At 38.9% G+C, this 21,945-nt stretch overlaps 1 protein-coding gene across 4 annotated transcripts in view; it reads left to right on the top strand.

Annotated features, from left to right (window-relative positions):
- Nucleotides 1-21,945, top strand: part of LOC120989087 (contactin-associated protein-like 4) — a 434,442-nt gene that overhangs the window by 357,420 nt on the left and 55,077 nt on the right. For all 4 annotated transcript variants that reach the window (XM_040416967.1, XM_040416966.1, XM_040416969.1 and 1 more), the window contains 3 exons: nt 8,389-8,610; nt 13,508-13,641; nt 17,202-17,289. In XM_040416967.1, coding sequence (XP_040272901.1) covers nt 8,389-8,610; nt 13,508-13,641; nt 17,202-17,289 — 444 coding nt within the window. The remainder of the gene's footprint in view (nt 1-8,388; nt 8,611-13,507; nt 13,642-17,201; nt 17,290-21,945) is intronic.

Raw genomic sequence — 21,945 nt, forward strand, 5'->3', positions numbered from 1 at the left:
AATGTTACTGCCCACTGGGTGAAACTTCTGACGGCTGTCAAGCAACCCTTCGCACCCATGTGGATTTGGTGTTACCGCCACGCATTGCATGCAGGCCTGCCTTTTCTTCTCCTCCTCCTACTCCATCCTCCGTCTCCTCCTTGGCTGACTCCTCCTTTTCCACTGCTACCACCTCTTCCGCTGCGCCCCCCAAGCTCCCCAGAACCTATTCCATGTGCCAGGTGAGATGTTGCCATGCTGTGCTGTGGCTGTTGTGCCTGGAAGCCAAGAGCCACAATGGTCCTGCACTCCTTTCAGCTTTGCTGTCACAGGCCGATCAGTGGCTAACCCCGCTCAATTTGACAGTTGGTAAAGTGGCGTGCTACAACAGTGCCAATCTGCTGAGCATGCTGATATAGGGCAAAATGACACACGTGTTGTGCATGGCACACATCCTGAACTTAGTCGTGCAGCGATTCGTTGCCAAATACCCCGGGGTCCAGGACTTCTTGGGGCCATTTTAGAAGATCTTACATGGCCATGGCTCGCCTTGCTGACATTCAGACATTTGATTTGTGACTGTCCGACGTGATGAAACTCCACCTTGTGTATGCTTGATAGGCTGCTTCAGCAGACACGTGCTGTTAACGACTATCTGTACGAACTCTGCGGCAGGACAGGTTCTGGGGAGCTTGTTTTTTTCACTGCAACAGTGGCTGCTCAAGACGCATGCAGTCTTCTGCAGCCATTTGATGAGATCACTAAACTGGTCAGTCGCAGCCAGGGCGCCATCAGTGACATCGTACCTTAAGTCTTCTTTCTGGAGCGCGCATTGCGTTGTGTCATTGATCAAGCCGTCGAGGAGCAGGAAGATGAGGAAGTCGCAATGCTGGATGAATTCCCAGGGGGAGCTACTCGATCTGAGACAAGTCAACAGGATTCTGAAGAGGAGTCAGAGGAGGATGGTGCCGGGGCGGAGGAGAAGCAAGAAGAGCATAATTTAAACATTTCTGGGGGTAGGCTGGGGGTAGGAGACCGAGGACGAAATTATCCTGGACGATGAGCAGGAGCCAGGCCACTCCACCGCTTACAATTTAGTGCAAATGGGGGCCTTCATGCTCCAGTGTTTGAAGAGGAACCCCCATATAAAAAGCATAAAGGGCAACATACTTAGACCCCGGTACAAAGACAAAATGGCAGACATGTTACCAGCATCACAGAGGGCTGTCAGAATGCAGCAATTCCAGGCCTTGCTTGAAGAAGAAGATGTGTTGGTCTCACTTCGGATATGAGATCATTCTTGCATCCAACCCATCGACAGCCGCCCTCCAGTTGCAGCCTCATCGCCTAGACCAACAGGTGTTCGACTACATTGGGTTAACGGCCGCTGTGGACGCTCTGAGAAGCGAGGAACCCCTGGACTACTGGGTGTGCAGGCTTGACCTGTGGCCAGAGCTGCCATGGAACTCTTGGCTTTACCCTCGTCCAGTGTCCTGTCCGAAAGGACGTTCAGCGCAGCAGGGGGGGATCGTGACCGATAAGCGCACTCGCCTAGCTCATGACAGTGTGGACTACCTCACATTTCTAAAAATGAATGAGGCATGGATCTCGGAGGAATTCAACACATGTGACGAGTCGACCATGTTTAATTGAATTTCCTCATGACAGCCCACAAATATCCGTCACCACCCAGAACTAATAATGGTCCCTGTCAATATAAGATTGGCACACTCATACATGCGGAGCCCTACGGAGTTGGAACAATTTATTATAACTGTACTTAATTAAAATATAATAAAATGCACATATGATAAAATGTCAAAGAATAAAAATGAATTAAACAGTCATTTCAGTTACTACTATGTTGTTCAGGTGTGCTTATTGCAGACACCTGGAGATGCAGGTGTCCGAAATAAGCACAAATGCCCTGGATATTTCTTTGGCTTGTTCTACTAGTTATAATTGCACATAGATTATGGATACTTCTCTTACAGACATGTAGTTTCTATGTCTAGATGGTATATATCACGTAATAAAGATGCACTAATTTGTAGTATCTACTGAATTTCTGCAGCGAAACACCAGCATACAAATATATAGTACTTCTAATCAGTGTAGCCATATATTTCCCAAATATTCTGTAGTTAATTTCTCATGGGAATCTTCACATAGACTTTCGGTTAAATTTTCGAAGGTTTCCGAAAAAAAGATTTTTTCACATAACCTCTCGTTTATATTTCCATTCGAGACAACGGCATCAAAGAGTTAGTACAAAGATCACATGCGATAATTCTCTGCAGGCAAGAACAGTACTGGTGATTTTTCGCAAGATGTAAGTTAAAGTCAGTACCAATAACCCACACTTGTGGGCTTACCTTTCCCTTTTGTTCAGCTGGTTTCTTTCGAGTAATTGTTAGTTCTGATTGCAGGCCGACGTCTCGGATTTTGCTGTGTTGGCGTCTCAATACTCTGTATGTCACATGGGTTGTGCTCCCAGTGATAGCTTTCAGCTGATTAAAGGTAGGTATATGCAGAGCGTCTTTCTTGAATCCTCGATATCCATTATAGTTGTAACAGTGCACTGTCCGATCGGGGTTCAAGTCTTTCAGGGGTGAAACTTTCGCCAGACGCGTTTCGGGGATAACTCTCCCCTTCCTCAGTGGCATCACCCCTAGAAGTGAATGGTGGGTTTTTATACCCTTCGATGGTCTCATGAGAAAAAGAGTATCATGGGGAAAAAAAGAAGCATGTGATCTTTGTACTAACTCTTTGATGCCGTTGTCTCGAATGGAAATATAAACGAGAGGTTACAGTGGGATGCGAAAGTTTGGGCAACCTTGTCAATCGTAATGATTTTCCTGTATAAATCGTTGGTTGTTACGATAAAAAATGTCAGTTGAATATATCATATAGGAGACACACACAGTGATATTTGAGAAGTGAAATGAAGTTTATTGGATTTTCAGAAAGTGTGCTATAATTGTTTAAACAAAATTAGGCAGGTGCATAAATTTGGGCACTGTTGTCATTTTATTGATTCCAAAACCTTTAGAACTAATTATTGGAACTCAAATTGGCTTGGTAAGCTCAGTGACCCCTGACCTACATACACAGGTGAATCCAATTATGAGAAAGAGTATTTAAGGGGGTTTCCCTCCTCTTTTAATTTTCTCTGAAGAGTAGCAACATGGGGGTCTTAAAACAACTCTCAAATGACCTGAAGACAAAGATTGTTCACCATCATGGTTTAGGGGAAGGATACAGAAAGCTGTCTCAGAGATTTCAGCTGTCTGTTTCCACAGTTAGGAACATATTGAGGAAATGGAAGACCACAGGCTCAGTTCAAGTTAAGGCTCACCTGGCAGACCAAGAAAAATCTCGGATAGACAGAAGCGACGAATAGTGAGAACAGTCAGAGTCAACCCACAGACCAGCACCAAAGACCTACAACATCATCTTGCTGCAGATGGAGTCACTGTGCATCGTTCAACCATTCGGCGCACTTTAAACAAGGAAATGCTGTATGCGAGAGTGATGCAGAGGAAGCCTTTTCTCCGCCCACAGCACAAAAAGTGCCGCTTGAGGTAGGCTAAAGCACATTTGGACAAGCCAGCTTCATTTTGGAATAAGGTTCTGTGGACTGATGAAACTAAAATTTAGTTATTTGGCCATAACAAGGGGCATTATGCATGGAGGAAAAAGAACACAGCATTCCAAGAAAAACACCTGTTACCTACAGTAAAATATGGTGGTGGTTCCATCATGATGTGGGGCTGTGTGGCCAGTGCAGGGACTTGGAATCTTGTCAAAGTTGAGGGACGCATGGATTCCACTCAGTATCAGCAGATTCTGGAGACCAATGTCCAGGAATCAGTGACAAAGCTGAAGCTGCGCCGGGGCTGGATCTTTCAACAAGACAACAACCCTAAACACTGCTCAAAATCCACTAAGGCATTTATGCAGAGGAACAAGTACAACGTTCTGGAATGGCCATCTCAGTCCCCAGACCTGAATATAATATAAAATCTGTGGTGTGACTTAAAGAGAGCTGTCCATGCTCGGAAGCCATCAAACCTGAATCAACTAAAGATGTTTTGTAAAGAGGAATGGTCCAAAATACCTTCAACCAGAATCCACACTTTCATTGGAACCTACAGGAAGCATTTAGAGGCTGTAATTTCTGCAAAAGGAGGATCTACTAAATATTGATTTCATTTCTTTTTTGTGGTGCCCAAATTTATGCACCTGCCTAATTTTGTTTAAACAATTATAGCACACTTTCCGTAAATCCAATAAACTTCATTTCACTTCTCAAATATCACTGTGTATTTCTCCTATATAATATATTTAACTGACATTTTTTATCGTAACAACCAACGATTTATACAGGAAAATTATGACGATTGACAAGGTTGCCCAAACTTTCGCATCCCACTGTATGTGAAAAAATCTTTTGAAATAATTTTTTTCGGAAACCTTAGAATATTTTTTTCAGAAACCTTAGAGAATGTAACCGAAAGTCTATGTGAAGATTCCCATGAGAAATTAACTACAGAATATTTGGGAAATATATGGACTACACTGATTAGAAGTACTTTATATTTGTATGCTGGTGTTTGGCCGCTGAAATTCAGTAGATACTTACAAATGAGTGCATCTTTATTACGTGATATATACCATCTAGACATAGAAACTACATGTCTGTAAGAGAAGTATCGATAATCTATGTGCAATTATAACTAGTAGAACAAGCCAAAGAAATATCCAGGGCATTTGTGCTTATTTCGGACACCTGCATCTCCAGGTGTCTGCAATAAGCACACCTGAAATACAGGTCCTTCTCAAAAAATTAGCATATTGTGATAAAGTTCATTATTTTCTGTAATGTACTGATAAATATTAGACTTTCATATATTTTAGATTCATTACACACAACTGAAGTAGTTCAAGCCTTTTCTTGTTTTAATATTGATGATTTTGGCATACAGCTCATGAAAACCCAAAAAACCTATCTCAAAAAATTAGCATATTTCCTCCGATCAATAAAAGAAAAGTGTTTTTAATACAAAAAAAGTCAACCTTCAAATAATTAAGTTCAGTTATGCACTCAATACTTGGTCGGGAATCCTTTTGCAGAAATGACTGCTTCAATGCGGCGTGTCATGGAGGCAATCAGCCTGTGGCACTGCTGAGGTGTTATGGAGGCCCAGGATGCTTCGATAGCGGCCTTAAATTCATCCAGAGTGTTGGGTCTTGCGTCTCTCAACTTTCTCTTCCCAATATACCACAGATTCTCTATGGGGTTCAGGTCAGGAGAGTTGGCAGGCCAATTGAGCACAGTAATACCATGGTCAGTAAACCATTTACCAGGTCGTGCTGAAAAATTAAATCTTCATCTCCATAAAGCTTTTCAGCAGATGGAAGCATGAAGTGCTCCAAAATCTCCTGATAGCTAGCTGCATTGACCCTGCCCTTGATAAAAACACAGTGGACCAACACCAGCAGCTAACATGGCACCCCAGACCATCACTGACTGTGGGTACTTGACACTGGACTTCAGGCATTTTGGCATTTCCCTCTCCCCAGTCTTCCTCCAGACTCTGGCACCTTGATTTCCGAATGACATGCAAAATTTGCTTTCATCCGAAAAAAAAAATTTGACCACTGAGCAACAGTCCAGTGCTGCTTCTCTGTAGCCCAGGTCAGGCGCTTCTGCCGCTGTTTCTGGTTCAAAAGTGGCTTGACCTGGGGAATGCGGCACCTGTAGCCCATTTCCTGCACACGCCTGTACACGGTGGCTCTGGATGTTTCTACTCCAGACTCAGTCCACTGCTACCGCAGGTCCCCCAAGGTCTGGAATCGGTCCTTCTCCACAATCTTCCTCAGGGTCCGGTCACCTCTTCTCGTTGTGCAGCGTTTTCTGCCACACTTTTTCCTTCCCACAGACTTCCCACTGAGGTGCCTTGATACAGCACTCTGGGAACAGCCTATTCGTTCAGAAATTTATTTCTGTGTCTTACCCTCTTGCTTGAGGGTGTCAATGATGGCCTTCTGGACAGCAGTCAGGTCGGCAGTCTTACCCATGATTGCGGTTTTGAGTAATGAACCAGGCTGGGAGTTTTTAAAAGCCTCAGGAATCTTTTGCAGGTGTTTAGAGTTAATTAGTTGATTCAGATGATTAGGTTAATAGCTCGTTTAGAGAACCTTTTCATGATATGCTAATTTTTTGAGATAGGAATTTTGGGTTTTCATGAGCTGTATGCCAAAATCATCAATATTAAAACAAGAAAAGGCTTGAACTACTTCAGTTGTGTGTAATGAATCTAAAATATATGAAAGTCTAATGTTTATCAGTACATTTCAGAAAATAAAGAACTTTATCACAATATGCTAATTTTTTTAGAAGGACCTGTACATAGGAGTAACGGAAATTACTGTTTAATTCATTTCAATTCATTTTTATTCTTTGATATTTTATCATATGTGCATTTTATTGTATTTTATTATATTTTAATTAAGTACAGTTATAATAAATTGTTCCAACTCCGTGGGGCTCCGCATGTATGAGTGTGCCAATCTTATATTGACAGTTATTTAATTTGAAGGGGGAATTCATCAATTTGTGCACCTCCTGTGGTTGTGGAGTCAGTGAGCTATTTCCAAGATATTTACCAAATAATGGTCCCTGTCTTAGGTAAATACAACAGCATAAAAGGCCTTTTCTGTCCTTTGAATGCCTAATGTTTAGGGCCTAAAAGGACGTCAACACCTGTGACGACCACGTGTTTCAACTATTATCATTAGGGTTTTTTTTAAGAGGGGGGAATTCTTTAGGCATGTTTTAATTCCAATTTAATATTTTTAAACATATGTATTTGATCTGTATTTGCACTGGCTTTCAGTTATATTGATATCCATTGACCGTCTAATAGATCTCCAGCCACATAATCACTTGATCTTTTCTGTATGGTGAATGCATAATTTTTGGGGCCTGTACTTCACTGGCCTGCTGTAAAATTGATATCCAATGACCGTGTAATCTACCTCCAGCCACATACTTACTTGTTCTTTTCTGTACGGTGAATGAATAATTGTTGGGGCCTCGGAGGAATTCAAGACCAGTGATGACCATGTGTTATCGAATTTCAATTATTATCATTAGGGTTTTTTTCAAGAGGAGGGAATTTCATTAGCCATGTTTTTAATCCAATTTAATATTTTTAGTTTTAAACATATGTATTTGACCTGTATTTGTACTGGCCTGCAGTAAAATTTATATCCATTGACCGTGTAATATACCTCCGGCCACATAATCGCTTGATATTTTCTGTCCAGTGAATGGCTAATGTTTGGGGCCTGTAGTCCAGTGGCCTACAATAAAATGTTTATCCATTGACAGCATAATGTACCTCGAACCACATAATCAGAATTTCTTTTGTCAGGTGATTGCCAAATTTTTAAGGCCCGTTCTCCCGTGGCCTAAAATAAAAAATTTCTAGGCGCACATTTCAGAGAATTTCCCCTGATTAAGATACATATTTTTTGTTGGAATTTTTGTCATTGATCCCCCTCTAGTATGTCACTGTCCTTAATGTGGGACTATTTGTTCGCCTGCCATTAAAGTGAATTGGGCCCGCCACAAACTTGCGGTTCGTGAACATTTGATCGCGTTCGCGAACCATCCCGGACAATGTTCGTCCATCACTAGTCAGAGCCAATATCAAGCTGACATTATTCTGATATTTGACTATGACATGTGAGATTGCCCTAAAATGAACACTGTAAGAATAATTAAATGATGAGTGCAGGATCATAGCAGATGTTAGAAGGTGAGTTTTACAAAAGTAATTTCATCTTCAGAATCAAGGATTTCCTAGTTTATTTAAAAAAAATCTTGTACTGGCTGAGAATGTCAAAATGTGGTGACATATTCTCTTTAAGGATGCCAAATGATGAAAAAATTGGAGACCAAGCACAATTCCTCAACCTCTCACTCCTCTTTTCTCAGCACTATTTAAAACTGGCAAATGCCAATAGACATGTGAATAAGTATAATATATGAAAGCATTTTTTTTTAAGTTGTTCAATTTTCCTAAATTATATTAGTACTATTAGCACTGTAAATGCTGTTTAGAACAGCTCAGATAAGATGGCAGCCCCCATTATTATATTCAGGAAATAGAATAATACATTCTGCAGTCAGAAAATAAAAACAGATTAGATTAAAAAAAAGGATAAGCGCTACTATCTGGTTTTGGCTGGGAGATAACATTTTTGGTGACCCATTACCTTTCAGTAATAATAGGTCACCTTTAGATAATAATTGTTCTAATGCTTAGGCTTGTTAAATGCCTTATATCTATTATGCTATGAATGTTTTAATGCATATTGCCCTTTTTTCATTTACAGAAATTTCAGCACAATTTGAAGCAGAATCATCATTAACTTATACAATTCAAGAGAATTATACCATGATTAAAAATTCAAGTTTGATGGCATCTTCTATTTATGCTGAATCAAATTCTAAGGAAAGTATATCTTTCAATTTCAGAACAACTCAAGCACCAAGTTTATTGCTTTTTGTACAATCTCTAAATAAAGCATATATTTCAATTATCATCTCAAAAAATGGTATGTAAATTCGAAAAATATATAGACTATCATTCTTTATTGCACAGTGTTAGCTAAGGACTGTATTATGAGGAAATTATACTTGTCTCCATTTGATTATTTACTAGTCCAGTTATTTAACATGGTACATTTTTCTTTCTATGTTATCAAACTCATGATCTCATGTGTTTTATTATCCAAAAATTCACTTATATACAAAAATCTTGTGAATGTTATTACCTTGACTTCAAAAATGGTGCATCTTTTACACATTTATTACATTTTCTAATATGAATATAATTTGTGATATGTATACAGCTGAAAGATATAAATTGTCAGGTTGCTATATTGTATATTGATTAAAAAGTATAAATCTTTCAGTACATTGTTCCTGTGGACTTTATTTAATCTACCATCTGATGAGTGCATAAACTCTAAAGCCTATATTACACCAACAGATTATCTGATAGTGATAAGCGACATAGGCAATATTCGCTTTTCACAATATTTTGTGAATTTTTCACATAATATTCGCAATAAATTTGTGAATTCTAGAATTTGTGATCTTGTCATTATTTTCGCGATTGCACAAATCAGCACTATGAGCATATTTTTTGTACAATACATGCAACTTCACATTTTATCAGGTCTAAGTAGATACTACTGATTGGTGCACTAAGTATTGTTGTGACATTACAGCTTTATGTCTGTAGCATGTATGTATGGATAGCAGAGAAACAGTAATTCCTATCACACTACCTAACACCCTGCACTGGAACCTATCAGCTACACTATATCACTATCTAACCTACACTGACTATCTCCCTCTAACTATCTGTATTATATATATGAGCTAACTAACTATGTAATGTAATTGGATAAGGAATAGGATCCAGATGAAAGCACAAAGCACAGCAATGACACTGCTCTCTCTCTCTCTCAGAACTGCAAAAAAAAATAAATGCATAAAATGGCTGCTGGGGAGGTTCTTATATAGTAAGGGGTAGGCAACCTTCCTATTGGTTGCTAGGGATGTTGCTAAGCTCTGACAAAGATATTGCAGCCTTCTCATTGGCCCACAAGCAAGAATGGAGGTTACTGATGAAAATAAAATCTAGAATATTTGTGAATACGAATATATAGCACTATATTCTACATCTTTGCGAATTCTCAAAATGCCGATATTGGCGAAAAAAAATTGTGATTAGAATATTTGCGATCAAAACTATTATCTGACAGATTGGTCAGATGGCCAATTACATACACAGATCTTTTCTTATACATACCTATAACTATTGGTCTGATTGGACATACAGTCAGGTCCATAAATATTGGGACATCGACACAATTCTAACATTTTTGGCTCTATACACCACCACAATGGCTTTGAAATGAAACTAACAAGATGTGCTTTAACTGCAGACTGTCAGCTTTAATTTTAGGGTATTTACATCCAAATCAGGTGAACGGTGTAGGAATTACAACAGTTTCCATATGTGCCTCCCACTTGTTAAGGGACCAAAAGTAATGGGACAATTGGCTTCTCAACTGTTCCATGGCCAGGTGTGTGTTATTCCCTCATTATCCCAATTACAATGAGCAGATAAAAGGTCCAGAGTTCATTTCAAGTGTGCTATTTGCATTTGGAATCTGATGCTGTCAACTCTCAAGATGAGATCCAAAGAGCTGTCACTATCAGTGAAGCAAGCCATCATTAGGCTGAAATAACAAAGCAAACCCATCAGAGAGATAGCGAAAACATTAGGCGTGGCCAAAACAACTGTTTGGAACATTATTAAAAAGAAGGAATGCACCGTTGAGCTCAGCAACACCAAAAGACCCGGTAGATCAAGGAAAACAACTGTGGTGGATGACCGAAGAATTCTTTCCCTGGTGAAGAAAACACCCTTCACAACAGTTGGCCAGATCAAGAACACTCTCCAGGAGGTAGGTGTATGTGTGTCAAAGTCAACAATCAAGAGAAGACTTCACCAGAGTGAATACAGAGGGTTCACCACAAGATGTAAACCATTGGTGAACCTCAAAATCAGGAAGGCCAGATTAGAGTTTGCCAAACAACATCTAAAAAAGCCTTCACAGTTCTAGAACAACATCCTATGGACAGATGAGACCAAGATCAACTTGTACCAGAGTGATGGGAAGAGAAGAGTATGGAGAATGAAAGGAACTGCTCATGATCCTAAGCATACCACCTCATCAGTGAAGCATGGTGGTGGTAGTGTCATGGCGTGGGCATGTATGGCTGCCAATGGAACTGGTTCTCTTGTATTTATTGATGATGTGACTGTTGACAAAAGCAGCAGGATGAATTCTGAAGTGTTTCGGGCAATATTATCTGCTCATATTCAGCCAAATGCTTCAGAACTCATTGGACGGCGCTTCACAGTGCAGATGGACAAGCATACTGCAAAAGCAACCAAAGAGTTTTTTAAGGGAAAGAAGTGGAATGTTATGCAATGGCCAAGTCAATCACCTGACCTGAACCCGATTGAGCAAAACTGAAGGGAAAATGCCCAAAGAACAAGCAGGAACTGAAGACGGTTGCAGTAGAGGCCTGGCAGAGCATCACCAGGGATGAAACCCAGTGTCTGGTGATGTCTATGCGTTCCAGACTTCAGGCTGTAATTGACTGCAAAGGATTTGCAACCAAGTATTAAAAAGTGAAAGTTTGATTTATGATTATTATTATTCTGTCCCATTACTTTTGGTCCCTTGACAAGTGGGAGGCACATATGCAAACTGTTGTAATTCCTACACGTTCACCTGATTTGGATGTAAATACCCTCAAATTAAAGCTGACAGTCTGCAGTTAAAGCACATCTTGTTTGTTTCATTTCAAATCCATTGTGGTGGTGTATAGAGCCAAAAATGTTAGAATTGTGTCGATGTCCCAATATTTATGGACCTGACTGTATATCAGATAATCTGTTGGTGTAGTACAGGCCTAAGATTTCTGATCATTAATTATAATTTTAATCTTTCTCCTTGAGTACCTGTGAGTCTTCTGCATGCATATAATGTGATTATATATATCTAAGTATATATAATGTACAAATTATGTTTAACTGATTAAAATAAAGAAAGAGATTAACAAGTACAAAATAAAAATGGCTGGTTTAAGGTAAAAATATGCACCTTGGCTTTTGGAGTAGATCCATAGCAATCTTTAACAAAAATTTGTATTCAATACAATGACAGTATTATATGTGGTAATATCTGCAGCATTATCTAACATCCATAGTTTTTTTTTATACTTGTAAATGAGGTTTTTGGAAACTCCATTAATACTTTATGTATTGTACTGTAAGTTGTCATAGATAGTTGCCACAGATTTAAAGTGTGAATCTTCACTGAAAATATGCAGCAAATCCATCAGATCTGAACCCCATCCTTACGCTTTCAGGTGTTCAATCCAATCAGACAATTATTTCAATAATAAGATTTACTTTATTATTCAAGTGACACTTATATACTATATAATGCTTCCGTCTAGCTTTAAAAAGAATGTGTCATCAGAAAAGTTTTTATGTTAAATATATTTTTAAAGAATGTTTTATTAAGTTATTTTTTATTTTCATGTCAGTATCTATATTTAAACAAAAAACATAAAACCTTGCACTGACCACTAAGCTTAATAATAGGCGCCACTTCTTGGCCTGTATAGATCACTTTACTGCAGTTACCTGCTTATCTATCATTCTAATCCTGCTTTTAATGATATCACCTCTGTGTATAGATAAAATAGGATCCACCATTCACAATAGGATATCGTGAAAGCTTATCTATTCCTTCCTTCTACAATGACCTCTGCACAGGTCACAAAGCATATTTTAGAAAGGTCTCTCATGTCAATGCAGTCAGAACATTGTGGGAGATTTATCAAACTGGTGTAAAGTAAAACTGGCTTAGTTGCCCATAGCAATCAATCAGATTTTACCTTTCGTTTTCCAAAGGAGTTCTAAAAAATAAAAGGCAAGATCTGGTTGCTATGGGCAATGAAACCAGTTTTACTTTACACTAGCCCATGGGGCTGCCATAAACCAATTTTCTTAATGCTTTCTTAATGCTGTTAAGAACAGCTCCTGAAAGATGGCAGCCCCCATAATCATGTTCAGGAATTAGAAAAAAGGAGATGTATTGTTATGTGGTTTTAACTGGAAGATAACATTTTTGGTGACACAATTCCTTTTACCAACTCTTCGTAGCATCTGGTTTCTTCAATACTACTACTGAATTAGAATTACCAGACACAGTGTATCAAAACTTATGCTGGGGGGAACTAACTCTCCTTAGGGATAGAGCACCTTAATCAGTGTGAGGAGACTTATAGGCCATACATGCTCCTCTGGAATTCTGGGAGGGAAGAAATGCAAATGAGCTCTTAACAAGCTTTGCCTCTAATGCCACTAGATGTAAGGCAGCTATCCTATAAGTCAATATTCAGCTCTTAAAATAAGCCTTGAGACATGACTTGGATATTAAATAAGCCAGCAACTCATCTGCAGAAAGCTGTTTCGGGTTGATTGCCCCTCATCAGTGCAGTGAATGTAGCTGCACTGATGAGGGGCAATCAACCCGAAACAGCTGTCTGCAGATGAGTTGCTGGCTTATTTAATATCCAAGTCATGTCTCAAGGCTTATTTTAAGAGCTTAATATTGATTTATAGGCTAGCTGCCTTACATCTGGTGGCATTAGAGGCAAAGCTTGTTAAGAAAACATGCTGTCACATGTAATGATAATATTTGACCTCCTACTCAAAAATGTCTCCTAGTATTGCTGTCAGATATTGACTTAAGGAGTTATTTTCCCCTATATATTGTATTTATTTTTAAAGCACATAAAATGTTTTATATATTTTTTTATTTATTTCTTGTCTATGTCCTTTTTCTTTTTTAGGAAGTTTGCAAATCGGGTACAAATTGAATTATTATCATGATCCTGATATTTTCACCATCAATTCTAAAAATCTAGCTGATGGTCATCTGCACAGACTCTCAATTCTGAGAAAACAAGATATCTTATCTGTGGAGGTATTAAACCTGGAATTATTATTTTTTATTATTATTATTATTATTAGAGATTAGCAAAGTTATGAAAAATGTGTCTGCTTCGCCAAATTTCACAAAGAAATTTGATTTGTGACGAATTACTTTATAACAAAGTGCATTTCTTTGTATGTAGCTGGCACAATGATGGGGAACGGCATCTCGCTGCCCCCCGTCATTGAACCCCTCAGATGCCTTGTTCATCGGTAATCGCTGATTAACTGAGGGATTAATCTGGGTAAAAAAAAAAATGCTCACCTTATCTATTTGCTTGCGTATAGGCTGTCATGGCCATCTTGATTTAAGACACTGTGCAAAATCTCAGTGACATGATGATATCACGCTGGTCAGATGCAGTGAAGTCATATGTCACCCTGCGTGAGATATCATGTGATTTATACATTCAAGATGGTCACGATAGCCTCTTTGCATGAAAATGGATGAGGTGATTATGTTTTTTTTTTTATCGCCATTTCAAGGGGAATTGATTCGTTACCATGAAGTGCAAGGAAATTCACCTTTGCAGCAAATATTTTCCTGAAATTTGGATCAAAGTCAATTCATTTTATTATTATTATTATTATTCTCTGTTATTATTATTATTATTTTATTTATTGTACTATTTAATCACTGTCAAAATATGTTTCCATATTTTTCAGTCAGTAGCTCCTTATTAAGTAACTAAGTCAGTAACCCCTACATACAGTCCTGATCAAAAGTTTAAGACCACTTGAAAAATGGCAAAAAATCATATTTAGCATGGCTGGATCTTAACAAGGTTCCAAGTAGAGCTTCAACCTGCAATAAGACGAAATGGGAGTGAGGCAAAAAAATTTTTGAGCATTCAATTTAATGAAAACAACGAATAAACTGAAACAGGCTGTTTTTCAGCTAATCAAAATTTTAGGACCACATGCCTTTAAAAGGCCAAATCTGTGCAAAGATGTGGATTCATTGTCATTTCCTGTCAGGTAGTCACACGTTGTGATGGCAAAGGCAAAAAAACTCTCCCTTTTTGAACGTGGTCGGGTTGTTGAACTGCATAAGCAGGGTCTCTGACAGCGTGCCATCGCTGCTGAGGTGGGACGCAGTAAGACAGTCATTTGGAATTTCTTAAATGATCCTGAGGGTTATGGAACAAAAAAGTCAAGTGCAAGACCCAAAAAAATTTCATCAGCACTGAGCCGGAGGATCCAATTGGCTGTCCGTCAAGACACTGGACAATCCTCGACCCAAATTAAGGCCCTTACTGGTGCTGACTGCAGCCCCATAACCATCAGATGGCATCTGAGACTGGAGGGCTTCAAAAACAAAAAACGTCTTCAAAGACCTCGTCTCCTTGAACGCCACAGAACTGCTCGTTTGGACTTTGCAAGAGAGCACCAAACATGGGACATTCAAAGGTGGAAGAAAGTTTTATTCTCCGATGAGAAAAAATTTAACCTTGATGGTCCTGATGGTTTCCAACGTTACTGGCATGACAAGCAGATCCCACCTGAGATGTTTTCTACGCGCCACAGTGGAGGGGGCGCCATAATGGTCTGGGTGCTTTTTCCTTCAGTGGAACAATGGAGCTCCAGGAAGTGCAGGGGCGTCAAACGGCCGCTGGCTATGTCCAGATGTTGCAGAGAGCATTCCTTATGACTGAGGGCCCTCGTCTGTGTGGTAACGACTGGGTTTTTCAACAGGACAACGCTACAGTACACAATGCCCGCAGGACAAGGGACTTCTTCCAGTAGAATAACATCACTCTTTTGGCCCATCCTGTGTGTTCCCCTGATCTAAATCCAATTGAGAACCTTTGGGGATGGATGGCAAGGGAAGTTTACAAAAATGGACAACAGTTCCAGACAGTAGATGGCCTTCGTGCGGCCGTCTTCACCATTTGGAGAAATGTTCCCACTCACCTCATGGAAACGCTTGCATCAAGCATCCCGAAACAAATTTTTTAAGTGATAAACAATAACTGCGGAGCTACTCATTACTGAGTTCATGTTTGGAAGTTGGATTTCTATTTTGGGGGGGTTTAGGGGATTTTTGGAGGTGTGGTCCTAAACTTTTGATCAGCTGAAAAACAGCCTGTTTCAGTTTATTCGTTGTTTTCATTAAATTTAATGCTCAAAAAATGTTTTGTCTCACTCCCATTTCTTCTTGTTGCATGTTGAAGCTCTACTTGGAACCTTGTTAAGATGCAGCCATGCTAAATACGATTTTTTGCCATTTTTCAAGTAGTCTTAAACTTTTGATCAGGACTGTAGTATTTTTTTTTTAAGTGGTGTAATCCATATGGATTGATCAGGAAACACAAGCTAATTACTCTAGCTAAGTAACCAGCAGTCTGTAGAGGCACTGGATGGTCTTAATAAATCATCAAAGAGGCAGTAAGTAGGTGTAAGTGGAGGTAGAAGTGTGAGTTAGGGCTCATGCACACAAAGTTTTTTTATTTTCGCTTCCTTTTCTTTTTTTTTTTTTGCAGACCGTATGCGGAACCATTCACTTCAATGGGTCCGCAAAAACAACGGAAGGTACTCCGTGTGCATTCTGTTTCTGTTCCGTATTTCTGTTCTGCAAAAAAGTAGTTCATGTCCTATTATTGTCCACAAATCATGGTCCGAGACCCCATTCAAGTCAATGGGTCTGCAAAAAATACTGAACGCACACAGAACACATCCGTATTTCATACGTATTTTGTGGATCCAAAATGCTATGCCCAGTCCATATTGCTCATGTGTTTGATTAATAAGTTACTGTTTCCGTTTCCGATCCGCAAAAAACCGATTGCATACGGAAACTATACGGATATGTTTTATGGAATAACGGAACGGAAGAGGACTTAAATCGTAGAAAAAAAACCTCAGATACGGAACAACGGATCAGTGAAAAACAGACCGCAAAACAACAACGGTCGTGTGCATGAGCCCTTAAAGTGACTGTTATCTTGCAAGATGTCTTGGCCAAGAGCAATCACAGGACCATCAAATATCTAGCCAAACAGCCAATATAAATGCTTTGTTTAACCAGTTCAAGACTAGACGATGTTCTCTTTCACCTTTTCTTTATCTAAGAATTTGAAAGCTATAATTGTTTTTAATTTGGTTCTTAAAAAAAAATCATACATAAAGGATTATTTTTATTAGGAAAATACCTATTTAAAAAGTAAATGCAGATGTTGAAGCCACCAAATAAACATTTGCCATGTTTTGTTAATAAAGGGATGAGGTAGGAGTATGTGCAAGACAACCCCTTTTGCTAATTACAAGCACACAATGTACTGTACACCATTATTTCCACTAAAATTTTGAACGTAGATTGATTAATATGGGACACTGATTATCAGCTAGTATTTGTTCATTAAATACTGTATATCTCATTGTATATACAGTATAGGAAGTGCATTATGTTATGTTCACAAGAATTTCATGCAGAGCATACCAATAAATTTGTTGGCAACATTTGGATTTTGTAAATGTAATACATCTATATACATTTAATGCCTTATCCACTGAAAAATGATTTCATTATTCTTTTGCTGGATGTTCCTCTAGGTTAACCAATATGGATCTGAGCAATTCATTCTCAGTTCTGGCACAAAGTTCAATACAATCCATTCTCTTGTACTTGGTAAAATATCAGGTAAGCATAATTTTTTCTAAAGTATCACAGATGTTACAGTATATACTTTATCTCATTGATAGAAAAGTATGTCTGGCCAGGGAATTTAATTAAAATGTGACAATCAAGAAAGAAATTTACTTTTGTCAAGTTGAAGCATCATCTCAAATAAGTACTTCCTAGCAGATGAGCAAGTGGGTTCTTTTCAACGTAATTTAACACTTATCTCTTCATTTTACAATCAGGCATTCTGGAACATGTTATTTTCCTCTAAAGAGTGTTGATTTATACTACGTGATCACAGGCAGAGAAAAGACTGAAATAAAACTCAAATAAATCAGGATGGAATATAAATAATACACATACAGATATTAACCCATTAGGGACTGCCCATACATGTTTTTACAAAAGTTACTAAGGAGATTCAAACCTGCACTTCCTGTACACCTTTTTATAGTAGTGCAGATTTAACCTGGCATGAAGGTCCTGTTCCAGGCACTAGTGACAGGTAGGAACCTGGTCTAATAGCCAGGATCATAGAAACCTCCAATCCCAGCTACTTAAATGGGTTATGCCATGACTGATTTAAAAAAAATAAAAAGCATATATTATAGTGCACCACAATCTCTTAAAAAAAAAAAAAAGCTACAACCATTCATACACCTCACATGGATCCAGAGATCTCCCCATTCATTGTTCCAAATGATCTGCTAGATTTATTTCAGTCTGAAAACTTATTGTGCATATCCTTTCTGCTACAGGTATCTCAATGTAACTGTCACTAATCAGGCGGTGTGTTTTTTCTGCTGCAGTGCTCTTCCTATAAGGCCTCATGCAATTTGCGGTCCCCAATGCACGGGCAACATCCGTGCGGTGGCCGGGATGGATCGAGACCTAGTCAACTTGAATGGGTCTGTGATCGGTCCGCACCATAAAAAAATAGAACATGTTCGGGCATTATAATGAAATAAAGATAATATCTCACAAATGGAGCTAGTTTTCATGCTGAATTATTTTAAAATAACATTTAATACTAGCACAAACCCCTTTACCACCTACATATTGCAGTCAATAATGACTATGGCATCTAAGTGGTTTCAGAGGGAAGGGGCTCCTTCTGTTACCCATCGCCACACCCCATGAATGTGATTGTGGGCTGCCAAGGCCTTTACATGCCAGCCAGAGGTCTAATGAATGTCCCCAAGTTTGCCTTCTGTAAATGCCTATTAGACCATGGTAGTGGCACAGCCCTATAGATTGCCTGATAGTTTCCTACTGACAGTATAAAACACTGTATTGGATTGTATAACTGTATTACGGAAGCTATCAAATAATCTCATCTCAAAGTCCCGTTGTAATACTAATAAGCTGTTAAAATAAGAATTTAAAGGGGTTTTCTGAGACTTAAATACTGATGACCTATCCTCTGGATCGAAATGTACTCTCAAAATGGCACCAATGAAAACTACTGTTGTGTAACAAAAAATAAAGCCCCCTAACAACTTTGTTTAAAGAATTTTTTTTTTTTTAAGTTACGGGGCTGGGGTTATAGCAATTCTTTTTTTAATGGAATTTTATTGTTCAAATATAGTAAGGGTACTTTCATACTAGCGTTATTCTTTTCCGGTATTGAAATCCGGTAAAGGGTCTCAATACCGGAAAAAAACACATCAGTTTTGTCCTTATGCATTCTGAATGGAAAGCAATCTGTATCAGTATGCATCAGGATTTCTTCCGTTTCGTCCGTTGTACGGTATTTGACCGGACAAAATACTGCAGCATGCTGCGGTATTTTTTCCAGCCAAAATCCTGGAACAATACCGCACTTGCTGGATCCGGCATAAATTTCCATAGAGCTGTATTAATGCCAGATCCCCTACCAAATGTTCCGGAAATTGCTGCATCGACGGATCTGGTTTTCCGGTCTGCACATGCGCCGGGCTTTTGATCTTTTAAAAAATTAAAATATCGGATCTATTATTCTGGATGATACCAGATGAGACGGATCCGGTATATCACCGGATCCGCCTAACGGATCCAAAAGAAAAAGCTATCCATTTGTACACGGCTTGCAGGATCCGGCAGTTCCGTTGCCGGAACTGGCTGCCGGATTCTAACAACGCTAGTGTGAAAGTACCCTAAGGCTGGGTTCAGACCTGAGCGTCTTTGATATGCGCGTTTAACGCGCGTTTTTGATGAGCGTTTTTTGCAATAGTAAACGCGCGTTTGACGCGCGTTTGTGTGATTGACTGCAATGTCCTATGGCCACAAACGCGCGTCAAAACGCCCCAAAGAAGCTCAAGTACTTGTTTGAGCGTAGGGCGTTTTACAGCGCGTTTTTCAGCGCTGTAAAACGCTCAAGTGAGAACCAGGGCCATAGGGAAGCATTGGTTTTCATGTGTTGAGCGTTTTACAGCGCGTTTGAACGCGCTGTAAAACGCTCAAGTGTGAACCCAGCCTAAGACTTAAAAAAATACATATATTTGTCATTTCTGTAATTGTACTGGTCCAGAGAATAATGTTATTATGCTAAGTATCCCACAAAATGAATTCTGCAAAAAGATAAAAATTAAAAAATACTATAAAGCAATATCACACATTTTAAAACAACTTTTAAAATGTAAAATGTCAACAGCAGAAGTGTATTTTTTTAAATTTCTCCCAGAAAGAGTAAATAAAAACGAATCACATAGTAACATGTTCCCCACATTTGTGTCATTTAAAACTACAACTTGTCCCACAAACATAAACAGTTATAGCTCTTGGAATCTGACAATGAAGAAACAAAAAAATGGATTGGTCCCTAAAGTGCAAAATAGACCGTTCACTAAGGGATTAATCTCAAAAAGTATAACAAGCCATAAAAATACACTGCCTGTCCAAAAAGAAAATGGTCACACACTCTAATATTTCGTTGGACCGCCTTTAGCTTTGATTACGGCACGCATTTGCTGTGGCATTGTTTCGATAAGCTTCTGCAATGTCACAAGATTTATTTCCATCCAGTGTTGCATTAATTTTTCACCAAGATCTTGCGTTGACGATGGTAGAGTCTGACTGCTGCGCAAAGCTTTCTCCAGCACATCCCAAAGATTCTCAATGGGGTTAAGGTCTGGGACTCTGTGGTGGCCAATCTCCCTGAACCACTCTTTCACAATTTGAGCCCGATGAATTATGGCATTGTCATCTTGGAATATGGCCGTGCCATCAGGGAAGAAAAAATCCATTGATGGAATAACCTGGTCATTCAGTATGTTCAGGTAGTCAGCTGACCTCATTCTTGGAGCACATACTGTTGCTGAACCTAGACCTGACGAACTGCAGCAACCCCAGATCATAGCACTGCCCACACAGGCTTGTACGGTAGGCACTAGGCATGATGGGTGCATCACTTCATCTGCCTCTCTTCTTACCCTGATGCACCCATAACTCTGGAACAGGGTAAATCTTGACTCATCAGAACACATGACCTTCTTCCATTGATCCAGAGTCCAATCTTTATGCTCCCTAGCAAATTGAAGCCTTTTTTCTGGTTTTCCTCACTGATTAGTGGTTTTCTTACAGCTACACAGCTGTTCAGTCCCAATCCCTTGAGTTCTCTTCGGATTGTGCGTGTGGAAATGCTCTTAATTTCACTATTAAACATAGCCCTGAGTTCTACTGTTGTTTTTCTTCGATTCAGGATTTTTATCCTGCCAATTTTTTTCCTCAAATACGATGGATCCCCACTATCCTTCCAGTTTTTAATAATGCGTTGGACAGTTCTTAACCCATTTTTAGTAGTTTCTGAAATCTCCTTAGATGTTTTCTCTGCTTGATGCATGCCAATGATTTGACCCTTCCCAAACAGACTAACATCTTTTCCACGACCACGAGATGTGTCTTTCGACATGGTTGTTTAAGAAATGAGAAGAAACTCATTGCACCAGTTGGGGTTAAATTACTTATTGCCAGCTGAAAGATAATCGCCCATGCAGTAATAATCCAATAGGAGGTTCATAACTATTTGCTTAGTTAAATCCAGGTGGCGACTTTTATTTTGGACAGGCAGTGTATATGCTGACAAAATGTGTGAAAATAGTAAAAGCACAAAATAAGTACAATTAATATGTCATTTATAAAGGAGAATTACAAGATTGACTGTTATAAAGTTCACAGTGCATTGCAATTAAAATGATTTTTATAAGAGACAGTTACATAACATGGAGTATACATTAATCATGATGACAGCTTTGAAAAGTCTGGAGATTTACTTTCCATTCTCTGAAATATTTTTATATCCATGATAATTATTCCATCACATTCAAACTCATCCAGTTGATTTTAACAGAACCTCTATGTATGGATGACGAAAAAAAGCCTGTAGGTAAATCTTGATTGGTAGAGCATGTAATTGAAATAGAATCTTGAATTGCCTCTCTATTTATAACATCCAGAAAGCAATAAAGCATACAAGCAACTTAAAAAAAAAAAAGTTAAAATACTACCCTTACCTTTAGTAAAAATATACTTATAAGGTTATTGATGGCATATTTCTAGGATATGCCACTGGTTCAACTTCAGCTATCCAGACTGATCACGAGCGTGAAGGGATTGCTGCATGTTTATCTTTTATCAGGCATAGCTCAGTCTTCACATATGTACTGTGTCTGGTATTGTAGGACAATTGTAGCTCAG

This window comes from Bufo bufo, chromosome 2 (genome assembly GCF_905171765.1).
Source record: "Bufo bufo chromosome 2, aBufBuf1.1, whole genome shotgun sequence".
Taxonomy (NCBI): Eukaryota; Metazoa; Chordata; class Amphibia; order Anura; family Bufonidae; genus Bufo; species Bufo bufo.